Source organism: Podarcis muralis, chromosome 1, assembly GCF_964188315.1.
Source record: "Podarcis muralis chromosome 1, rPodMur119.hap1.1, whole genome shotgun sequence".
Classification (NCBI taxonomy): Eukaryota; Metazoa; Chordata; class Lepidosauria; order Squamata; family Lacertidae; genus Podarcis; species Podarcis muralis.
The window spans coordinates 110,098,632-110,110,786 of NC_135655.1; the positions used below are offsets into that span (position 1 = coordinate 110,098,632).

The window sequence follows — 12,155 nt, forward strand, 5'->3', positions numbered from 1 at the left end:
GACGGGTCATTTTGAATGGAGTATCTGTAACATCGGCACAACAGCAAAACCAGGCTTGCTTGGGATCTGTCAATGCTTTCTGATAACGATGTCCTGCATTTCATGTGCTGTTATGCCAGGGGTCACCACCATGATGTCGGTGGGTGCCATTGTGCCTGGGAATACCTCTTTGAAGTGCCCACGAAAAGACATGGTAAATGTCCCTTCAAAAATCCACAATGCATGATAGAATGTTTACTCTTCCTGCTCTGCTTCTGTCCGCAGTGGCTCAGCTTCTTTTACAATGAGCTCACACCCTTAAACACGCCCACATTTCACTAGATCCCAGAATTGTACATTTTGTATTATGCCATATCCTCCATGGCAGTTATTTCGCAGCTGGTACCCTGTGGCACTCCCTCAGATTCCAGAAGTGACCATCCCTTTGCCCTGAAAGGCTGGCAATCACTGGGTTATATCCAGAAACCTGAACAAAGTTGGGATACCCATACACTGCTGCAAATAGATTCCAGCAATAAAAATGGTATAATCTGAAAATCAGGTTCATATTGGCCTTGCCTTCACTGGCAGAAATCTGGACTCCTGTCCTTGATTAAAGAACATAGTTAATAAAAAGATGATTGGATCCAATGGATGTTTCTTTGATACAGTAGAGGCTAATATTAATGGAAATGGGGAAGCAATTTGTATTTATCCCCCTTTCTCCTGCAGCCCCTTGCAACCTGAAATGTCTGCTCTGGAGGCAGAGGATTTGACCAAAACAAGTCAAACACCCCTGTCGTTTACCTAAGTGCCAGCTGAATCCCAGAGCCTTCTGTGAATGGAAGGAGTCAAGCTGGGTATACCATAGCATTCTATAAACTAAATTAACTTTTTCAGAGACTAAGGGAAGAAAGTGTTACCCGCTTTCAAAGACAGTGGACCCTATCCAACACACACAAACAATATATGAGTGAAAAACACCTCTACTCATATATGGCAGGAGGAAGAAAAATGCCATCCACTTGGAGGCCCTCATACTTTAAGGGAGTCTAAAAGTTTATGCTGGTCTTGATCCTGGTCACTGTATTTGCAGCAATTTCAGAGCACCATACAGAGAAAGGAAAAACACCAAGTAGATGCAGGGAAATTTTTTTCTCTCTGCTCTTTAATTTTTACCCCAAGCCACCCTACAGGGAAACAAGATGGGATGTTAAATACCTTCCTATATTTAATATGCATGCTTAAAACTGTAAATAGCTGCTGTGAGAGGGATCTGAAATTAGGAACGCAACAGGTGGGTGGGATTTAAGCATTTTTTCTCCTGCTGCCATTCTGATGAAAACCTCTTCTCTAAAGCTGCTTATTTGCATTGTAAGAAAACCTCCTATTGGCACTATGGGATTCTTTCTGGCCATGCAAAAAGCAGCTTCAGGGGAGAGATTTTCCTTTTAAAAGCAGGTACATTAAGCGTAAAGACGCATTAAATGTTTTGCCTAGTTTGGCCTCAGGCACAAAGTAGGACAAAATAACTTTGCTGTTTTTGTTCACCAGCTTCATTGAGGTTTACTAACACCCATTGTGTCAGGACATGTCGTGTGCACATTCCAGCATACATTTCCACAAAAAACTCTTAAGTCAAATGAGCTTAATGTCAACCAAACAGTGATGAGTTACACCATAATCCTAGGCACGCTTACCTGGATGCAAGTTCTGCTAAAATCAATGGGACTTGCTTCCAATAGATGTGTTTAGGACTGTGGTGTAAGGCAAGTCAACGGCATATCATATAGTGCAAGCATATTCAGCGTTCTGTATCAGTCATTCTTAAACTAAACAGAAGTTACAAATTTTTCACTTGCTGCATTCTGAACAGTCAGAATAGGGAAGTTACAGAAATTGAGAACATTTTGAGTCGCCATTTTGTACTGAAGGTTTACTTTTGAATCAGTTGTGGATGTCTGATTTCTGTTTCTTGCATAGTGTCCGCCACTGCCAATGTTTGCTGATGGTCAAATTCATCTGCCACTAGTAGAGCAGTTTCAGTTAACCTAAAAATAAACATACAAAATATTACATATTTCCAGCAGTTTAAGAGGTCACAGAGTTGTGTATATCACTCTTATTTCAAAAAGGGAAAGAGGCGTGCTTGGGGAAATGGAAACAGACTCCACAAAGTGAAGCTTTTAATGTATCTTAAAGAAAGAAAGATAACCTTAAAACACACACACCTCCAGTAAACGTTTAGGATTAGAGGTTCCCCAGAAAGGAGCATTTTAACTTAGGGTCACATTGAATGAGTAACGTCTTCAGGAGCAGGAGAATGGTGTGGTTCCTTTACTAATAACAGCTACACATACAGGATGTTTCCTAAGTCCCAGATTCAGTAATGTGCTCTTCCACCATCACAAGGGCTGCATATGAGACAATGCAGGAAAAGCATGCGCCTGATCCAAGGCAAATAAATAGTACACTTTTGGTTCTGGATTGGTGAAGGGTGAAATTTGGAACCTTAGATTTTGTTCTTTCTGTAGGGAACAGTGACCTCAGGCCCCTCATCTCTTGTGCCATTGTGAGCAAAGAAAAACGGCAACACAAACCACATGATTTTGTACGGAAATACTTTTGGAACAAGCAATTATTGTTGGCTGTTGGTACAGTGGTGCCCCGCAAGACGAATGCCTCGCAAGACGAAAGGGTTTTCCGTTTTTTGAGTCGTTCCACAAGACGAATTTCCCTATGGGCTTGCTTCGCAAGACGAAACGTCTTGGGAGTTCTTGCGAGTTTGTTTCCTTTTTCTTAAAGCCGCTAAGCCGTTAAGCCGTTAATAGCCGCTAAGCCGTTAATAGCCGCTAAGCCGCTAATAGCCATGCTTCGCAAGACGAAAAAACCGCAAGACGAAGAGACTCACGGAACGGATTAATTTCGTCTTGCGAGGCACCACTGTATCAACAAATGCATATTGAGATGAAAGAGCAGTCCAAATATTGCAACAAAATGCCAAAACTGTTCAAATGGACCAAGAGAATAGAGAGTGCTATTGGTGGTACCCATGGAACTTCAAATTTCTGAAGACATTTTCAGGGTAACAGAAACTCTGTGCACAGCTCTTTGGATTTGAGCCTGTGACTAATTCTGCAGTCTCCATTACTCCTGAGGAAGGAGTTAAGTGTGCTCAACAAGGCCGATGTTGTGTCGCCTTTCCTCAGCACAACGTGAGAATTTGTCACAGATGGAGTGAAAAAGAAGACAATGGCAAGGTGTGTGCATGCATATATGCAACCTGAAATCTATTTTGTCAATTTGGGTCAGCAATAGTAACAAGGCAAGTCCACAGGAGGGTGTTTCACCATTAATAGCATAAGCCGAGCACAACTCCATTGCATTTGTAGTTTCCCTTTGTTGAACTGCAGTCTATTCTGCCTCAAATAGCAATGGTCTTCAGATGATAAAGCATGGAAAAATTCACTTCCTTTTCTAAGGAAAAATGTATTCACATGCACACCAAGTAAGCCAGAAGTGAAACTTACCGTTCTCTGACCTCTGGTCCTGCCATGGGTGCAAGGGTAACAAACAGTCGAGGGAAGCTTGAAGAATTATTGTAGTCATCCATTGCTTCCATCAGTTTCTGTTTAGCAACTAATTTTAACTCAACGTTGCTGAATTGTAAAGCCTGGTAAAGTCCAAGGATGATAACCACACGGTCAACACCTAGCTGGTTCGCATCCTGAAGAAAAACTTTGTTGCACTTGTCCAGCAGTGGTCGATGTGGTAGTTTGACATTCCGGAGAAACTGTACAAATCGTCTGGCATTATTCAAGGGGGCAGATTCCGAGGTTTCCAGAAGAAACTCTGCCTTCTGTATTAACCGATCTCTAAAATGCTGCGAGATAACACCAGATATGCTGACCATCAAAATTGACAAGACCCTAAAAACATTCCAAAAAAAGTATGCAGTGATTGAACAAACCCAACAATATTTAAAAGGACATTACATTAAAAATGGAAAGGACTTGAGGAGGGGGCTAAGGTTTTGAGGCAGAATGAAACTGGGTATCTTTTTTTTGAAACTATTTGAAAGAGGCAAAAATTAAAGGAAAAAGCATTTTGCCTTCAAGGCAAAGCTGTTCTTGAGTCTTTTCTTAATGCTATGCAGACCGGAGTGTTTTCAAGCAAAACAACGGAAATATTTCCATATCAGAAGGGCAGATCTTTCTCTGCCAATGAAGAGAGATCTGCAATATCCTAGGGTCCCTGCAATGCCCTCCTAGGGACTGTAGGATTGCAGTGGAAGAGGATTTAAATCCACAGGCACAAAAAACAGTAAAAATGATATCCACAAGGAACCTACCCACATATGGGGTGTCCTATCAGTTGCACCTTCATTAGAATTGTGTTCAGCTAACTTAAACAACAAGAGAGGCCTAAACAGGTATGCTACAGTAGTGCTGTATATGCATGAGAACCGTAACAAAAATACTCTCAATTCTTCTGAGACATTTATTAAATTAAGATTACCTTCCATCTTGTATGGAATCCAAGTTCCTATTCACAATATCAGCTATATCACCAGTGAGAGGACTAAAGTACATTTGTTGGTCATGTAGGCACATTGCAAATTTAGATAGTAGAGGCATGCTGAGTCTGTGAGGATATAAAAGGAAAAGCCTGCTTTACAAAAGCTTTAAAACATTTACCTATATACAAAATTTAAGAGATTCTTGAAGAGCAGTTCACTGCTTACTTACATTATTGATTTAAAAATAACAAACAAACCTGCAACTGTCCCTTGGTAACAAATTATAATAGCTTTACATCCTGCAGTCATCGGTCATCCTAGATTACTACTTCAAGTACCTTGTAAAACAGATTTTAACATTTCTGGACTGGTTTTCTTTTTACTGTTTACTGCTGGTTTTATTAAGTGTGGTTTGTTGTATGTTATTTTACCTTGTAAGCTGCCTTGAGAGGGCTGATGCCCTTTGTGAAGGGAAGGGGGGTATTTACTTGCTTACTCTATAATAACAAAACCCAACTTCCACTCCAATGGTTCTGCTAAACCCAGACCACCAGCGCTAGATTTAGAGCAGTTCCCCTGCCAAGCCAAGTATGTGCATCACTATCATCATCATCCCGATATTTATATAGGTACCTACTGAAAAGATGCATATAAAAGCAATTATACCAAAAGTAATTATTGTGGAAATAAGAATGGGGTGGAGGCAATTCTCCCCCCCTCGTTGAGGACACCATATTACCAAAGTCCACTCATGATACTAGGAGGGAGGGGGGCAAGGTTTTAAAGCTATTTTTAAAGGAAATTTGCAATGGGCTGACATACTCCTGGGTTTTCCTGGAGAATTATAAACAATTTTCAAAAATTCAGCCGGGACGCCATTTTCAATGGACGTATGGCAGCTCTACCTTACACTGCAATTAGTTACCCTATTAAAATGCTATAGCCAAATTGACCTTTTATATTCCCCACCCCCATTAAGCCTCATCAGTATGTTAGCTGAGGACTCTGCTGGAAGTGTTTGTTTTTTCCAAACCTTCACTGATCTATTGAAGCAAAGGTTTGTCTCACTGTACTATCATGGAAATAATATTTCTGGTACTCCTACCAGTCATCCCAAAACAAATCTCCCCCGCCAAAACTCTGGCCTAAGCCACTTGATTCAGCTATCCCCCAGCAAGTCTTTGGCCATTCTCAGATCTAACTTCTTCCCTAATCCTGGCATTGTCTTCTGGTGGAACTGGCCACCAACCACAACTCTGACCAAGGGCTTGTTTACAGTTCCACTTGTCCCATTGCTTTCCCCTGGGAAAACCTGAACTGGAACAAATGTCAATTGGTTTCTCTGTTGTCCCTCTTCAGTGGTAAGCAGCAGGTTTCCCAGCAGCGGGTCAAGCAAAAAAAACCTCTTGGACCCATGCTTTCTAGACAAGCAGAAGTGTGTCCTACCTAACTCAACTAAGTACTGCTGACCAGCACCCAGTAGTATTATATACACTTCTTCTGGCCCTTCCAGTCTAGCCCCAGCCAATCACACCATCTAACTGAAAATTCTGAATCTGTACCCACCAATCAAATTTGGCATACTGAGAATTCTAACTCAAGAGCTGTCCATTAAGGCTCCACACGACTGTTAGACTGACTTTCATTGGACCATACAGAAACATGTAAATAACCAGCCTCAGCCCCCTCTGGCAAGCGGTAAATACCATTTCTAGACTGGTAGCCTTCAACCATTTCAGAATGGGGGTCATCTTTAACCCAACATGAATTTGGGGATCAGCTTCTTATTTAGCATATATTTGAAGTACAGTGGTAGTACTGCTGTTGTGACCACCTTAGGTCAGGTACAACTTAGCAGTTTTACTTAAATGAGCATCAGAACTGGAGGCAGGGGAGAGGACAGGGAGGGCTCTAGGGTGCAGACCAGACACAAGAGGGAAAAAGCAACATGTATCCCAAAGTGAGCTTGTGACTGACCACAGCACTGAACATTAAAGTTTTCCAAATCCCTTGAACTTCCTGCCTATATACATAAGGCCCCCCCACTGTACTACTTTAAATCCCTGCTGAAATCTTCATGTCACCAAGCCCACTGAGTCACATAATTTAACATACAGCATATACCTGCTTTTTAAATTTTGCTGATTTTGTGATTTTTTTTAAAAAAATAGTTTTACAGTGGTGCCCCGCAAGACGAACGCCTCGCAAGACGGAAAACCCGCTAGACGAAAGGGTTTTCCGTTTTGGAGGCGCTTCGCAAAACGAATTTCCCTATGGGCTTCCTTCGCAAGACGAAAGCCCATAGGGAAATCTCCGGGACAGCGGGGAAGCGCAGCGCGTCTTCCCCACTGTCCTCGGACCTCCTCCGAAGCTGGGCGGCAGGGCGGGGACACCTCCTCCCGCTGCCCGGCTTCGGAAGGCTGCTCCGAAGCCGGGCGGTGGGGCGGGGACACCTCCTCCCGCCGCCCGGCTTCGGAAGGCTGCTCCGAAGCCTGGCGGGGGGGCGGAGAGACCTTCTCCCCGCGCCAGCCTTCGGATGGCTGTCCTGAAGACTTGGGGTGGGAGAAGGGTTTTCCTTCCCACCGCCAACATTCAGAATGCTGTTCTGAATGTTGGCAGTGGGGAGGAAAAACCCTCCTCCCACGCAAGCCCCGGGAACAGAGGAAAAGCGCTGCGCGCCTTCCCCTCTGTTCCCGTACCTGTCCTGAAGGCTTGCGGTGGGGAGAAAAGCCCTTCTCCCCACCGCCAGCCTGGCAAGCGGTTTCCATAGGAACGCATTAATTGATTTTCAATGCATTCCTATGGGAAACCGTGCTTCGCAAGACGAAAAACTCGCAAGAAGAAAAAACTTGCGGAACGAATTAATTTCGTCTTGCGAGGCACCACTGTATGTATATCGCTCACGAAGCTTAGATATTAGCCCAGATTCTTGAGTTTATTGTTCTGGTACACTTTAACTTCCTCAGGGAAGGGCGGACTGGAGCAGAGGTTATTTTCTCCCATAAATCTTTATAGATTCTTCTATAAACTGGTTTAAAACCAAGTCTTCCACTGCTTTCATTTAGGAATCTTAACAGTGCAATCAATCTTATACTGAAATAAATCCCACTGAGGTTAGTTAGCCTTACTGCCAGTTACATAGCTATCAAATTTAAGCCTAAAGTCACCTTTCAAAATCTATCCAGGAGTGTTACATTCTTAAATCTGTAGCTGCCTTTATTGGTACAATGGTCCTCAGTGCAAATTTATCTTAACCCACAACTACTTCAGCTTTGAAGAGAGAAAGGGGCCTACCATACTTTTAATAAATTAAGCTTGTCAGTACTAACCTTGCGGTAGTTTTTATAAGCATGAGCTCTCAAGCTTTCAATTTATAGGATTTTAATTTTAATGTGTACTTGCCCATTTAATCTTCTCCAGCATTCCATGACGAGCTCTTCAACCAGCGAATCATGGGCCTCAATTCCAAACCTTCACAAGGACCAAAAAATAAGTAAAATGCTCTGCATAGATATTTTAACAGAGATGGGGGGGGGAGCGGTTTTAAATGTATTACAAATAGCAGGTTGCTAGAGTTTTGTACTTATCGAACACTTTCCCTGCGCGTTCTGGGAAACCTCTTACAACTATGAACAGATCAGTGCTTGGAACTGTGCAGCTCGGATGCCAACTCTCTTTCCCCTTTAAACCCCACATTTTCTTCAAGACCTTTTACTTAACCACTTAAATCCCTGGGCCAGGTTCAGCTTCCTAGTTCCACTAGTAGGAGCCAGTTCAAGGGCTGCCACTGGTGCAATGGGGTTCCCCCCTTGCCTCCCACTGCTCCCCCAAATTGGCACTGTGGGGATTGGGAGAACCCACAAACAGCATGCAAGTGGTAGAAGAGGGGAGGTTGTTATGCCAGGCAGGCAAAAAGGCTTGCGCCAATGGAATATTTTAAGGAGAGGCTGAATTTCCTCCCATCTCCGCTGTAACCAACCGTAAATATGCATAACTGCATTTGCTCACATTCAGCCCTTAACACTTGGCTCTCCTTCTTCTCCATTGCTCTGCCTGCTTGGGACAGAAAGTCAGCCACTGCTGGAACTTTGTATTTTGCTTTTCAAACTTTTTGGACTCTAACTCCTATCAGCCCTAGCCTGCATTGGCCAATGACCACGGGTGATGAAAGCTGTGGTCCAACAACAACTGGAAGGCCACAGATTCCCCATCCCTGCAGTAACCAATAGTGAGAACCCTCTGGAAGTTGTTGTCATCTCCGCAATGATTGTCTAGTTTCCCTCTGAACTGCCTAACATCAGGACATTAATGGGAGAAAATACTAGCAGCCAAGCTACCTCTGCTTTGGCTTGATTGTGCCTGTAACTGTCAGTCCCTACACCGCCTTGTACACCTAACATCTGCTACGTGAGAGTAATCTCATACATTTTTATGGAGGTCAGACACAGGGAAGGATGACTCATTAGATCATACACTGTTTAGAGAAATATGAGCAAATTTTAAACAGGCATTGTACGAGTGAGCTGTGCTTTTGCAGCAACCAGGATGCTTCAGTTTAAACATATATATTTTTTAAAACACAATTACTTTTTTAAACCCAGATTAATAAACTTACCCCCATTACATTTCAGCATCATACTATATGGCTTACCTGAGTAAATTATACAGAATATCCACTAATGCTTCATTATCCATTTGTTCAATCTTGTTTTCTGCTAAAATGCGAAGTATAAGAAACTGGGAGTGATTTTTTACATAATCAGTAAGCCTCAGAGGCTCAGGCTTCTTCTTTTGAAACCCCCAAAGTATATCAATTGCCCTTCCCACGTGTTTTTCAGAAAGTTTGGTTTTGTTCTTTCCAACAAGGTCAAACACTTGATCTTCATTTATGCAGTTATTTAGCTGGCTTAACAAGGGATCACTACTCCAAGTCTGACACTGGCGACATCTCAGTGCAAATAAATAAAAACGTCTTACAGAAAGCATTTTTGTGATTTTTATGTTTTTTGAAACATGTCCAGAATGCGGCTTCTTCACTTCCAGTCAGATGCAAACCACAAGCTAGCAGCAAGGTAAAGCATTCAGGTATATAATATTGCTTTTTCCTTATTCTTTGTAGTTATTGTTGAAGAAGCGGAAATAATTCTGAAGAACCTGCAAAAGGAGCAGTTTAAGAGAATTAGTCTTGCAAATAAGTTATTAAACCACAAAATTTGATTGTTCTGTCTGCCTGTGCATGCCTGTATCAATACTGTAGCCTATCAATAGCCCAAACAAACAATATTTGGCATTCAAACTTCACACAAAGTCATGGTTTAGTGTTACATGATGAGTTGCAGTGAGCCTCAGGTTCAATACTCCTCCCCTCCTCTGGTGTAGCTATAGAGGAATTTGGAAGCTCTCACTTCCATTTTCGATTCAGCTTCCATTTTTTATTTTGCTGCACACCGGGAAAAGTGAACTCAAATAAAGCGTAGATCATCTTAACAATGGTTTGTTGAAACTTGCCAACTTCAAAGCACAGGTTTTATGAAGTTAGCTTGTTTCAACAAACCATAGTTGAGAAATCTGTCCATATAGCACTAAGCTGTAATATAGCAATATGCGTGAATCAAGCCACTGCAATTGCCCCCCCCCCATCAAGTAAATAAATAGAAATACTTAACTAACTGACCAATTACCTCGCAGATAACTTGGTTCTGCCTCCCTCTGGGATATGTGGATTTCCTGAATCAGCGGAGGGCTGAACTAGATCACATTTAAAGTTCCACCCAACTCTAGGATTATATGAATATGTATTCCCACAGGTGTTCTGAGGTAATGATGATATTGTACTTCTTTCCTAATTTCAAGATGGAATTGAACCAAAACCTTTCCAACAAATCCAAACTCACTATATTGTCTATTTTTTATTTTTAAAAACAATGTGTCTTGACATCCACTCATTTTCATACAGAATAGTGAAGCTCCTTCTCAATATTTTTTTTTAAAAAAACCAAAACAAAACCCCCTCTGTAGAAGCCACGTGAGAATAAGTCCACCCCCGTACACATAAACCTAGTACAACCTCTAACGTATCGACATTATCACCTTTCTGCAGCTGTGAAGGTAACAGTTTGAACCCCCGTGAACAGCCTGGATCCTTGTGTCCCTTGCGCTGCTTAGGAAGTCTAAGCCCATCTCTTTCAACAGAAGCATGTCGCACGCAGGAAAAGGGAGACTTCCTACAGATCACACGACCATGCTGCCTATTGCAAAGCAGGCTCCTCCTAGAATCCACATGGCGGGAGATCACCACCTCTGCTCCAGCAGCAAATATCCCCGCATAGAGAGACAACTGGCTAACAATGAAATAAATGTCTATAACTCCGTCCACACCGGCCGCAAAAAATACATACTTACCAGCCGCTCCGCAGCTTCTGTCCTATATACAACAATCGGGTCTGAGTCTTGGTTGAAGAATCTGCTACTACATTTCCCAGCATGCTCCACCGACAGCCTCCTTGCCTGTCGGGAGTTGTAGTCTTTCCATTGTGCAACATTGCTTGTGGCGAATCTAGGCTACAACTATTTGGTGGGGTGAAGAAGTGTGATGGCAAGCTGCTTTAAAAAGGGCACTCCCAGGACGACTCCTACCAGCCTTAAGCTGATTTATTAGACTTTGCCTCTCCCTAGGGATCTGCGAATTTATTTTTGGCCAAGGGCTATTGATAATTATCATGCAAGATCGCAACCAGCCTTTCTCAACCTTGGGTCCCCAGATGTTTTTGGCCTACAACTCCCATCATCCCTGACCACTGGACCTGTGAGCTAGGGATCATGGGAGTTGTAGTCCAAAAACATCTGGGGACTCAAGGTTGAGAAATCCCCACCTTGGGCCCCCCAGATGTTGACTACAACCCCCATCATCCCCAGCCACCCGACATCTGGAGATCCAGGGTCGGGAAGGGATGCAACCAGACCCATTTTCTAACACAGTACAAATTAAAGTCTGCGCTATGTTGGAGAAAATTAAGACACTTCCAGGCAATAGCTATTCCTGGGAAAATATATGCCACTAGTGATTTCCTCCCCTCTTTTTTTGGACAGTAGGAAACCCTAAGAAAGGTTAAACGCAGCAAAATTGCAGGTTTAACACAAAAGTAGACTCCCTCCTAGAAAGTGTAGCCTTGCAGCCTGAACCCCTCGACAACATTTAGAACCATTTCCCCTCCTTCAGTTTGCGGTGTGGGAAGATGATGATCTCCACTCCCGACGTGGGTCGGCCTGACCTTCCTACAAGTTTACTTTTTATTAAAAAAAGAACATTTAATAAATAATAATAAATACCAATATGTTTGTATGTCAAATACAACGTGCCCCTACCAATGTGTGCGGCATGCGTTTGTCTATCACCCCTAAGCTCTCCCTGGATCGCAAAGCGGTGCGGCCGAAGTACAACGACGCGGCGCGCCAGCGCAAGAGCCGTCAAGAGGACTGGAAACTTGAATCCCAGAGCGTTTAGAGGAAAGCCTACTGCCGAGAGTGCAAGCAAACCTAAAAACTGAGGGCATCGTTTGGGTTGAGGTGCGGCGGCTGCACACTCCCCCCCCCCCCCCGTTTGGTTGTCTCTTCCCTTCCTTCTCTATATCCCCAGAGAAGAGGGGCAGGCGCTGGA

At 43.1% G+C, this 12,155-nt stretch overlaps 1 protein-coding gene across 2 annotated transcripts in view; it reads right to left on the minus strand.

Moving 5' to 3' along the window:
* FASTKD1 (FAST kinase domains 1) overlaps window positions 1–12,070 on the minus strand; it is a 24,852-nt gene extending 12,782 nt beyond the window's left edge. Inside the window, exons 1-6 of one of the 2 annotated variants that reach the window (XM_028747842.2) lie at window positions 10,901–12,070; window positions 9,150–9,652; window positions 7,901–7,969; window positions 4,498–4,623; window positions 3,510–3,908; window positions 1,920–2,030 (exon numbers count right to left, since the gene is read on the minus strand). In XM_028747842.2, coding sequence (XP_028603675.2) covers window positions 1,920–2,030; window positions 3,510–3,908; window positions 4,498–4,623; window positions 7,901–7,969; window positions 9,150–9,484 — 1,040 coding nt within the window. In that variant the 5' untranslated portion in view covers window positions 9,485–9,652; window positions 10,901–12,070. Of the gene's footprint in view, window positions 1–1,919; window positions 2,031–3,509; window positions 3,909–4,497; window positions 4,624–7,900; window positions 7,970–9,149; window positions 9,653–10,588; window positions 10,873–10,900 lie in introns of those variants that run through there. The other variant, XM_028747853.2, reaches the window with a different exon arrangement.
* Between the last annotated feature and the right edge of the window lie 85 nt (window positions 12,071–12,155).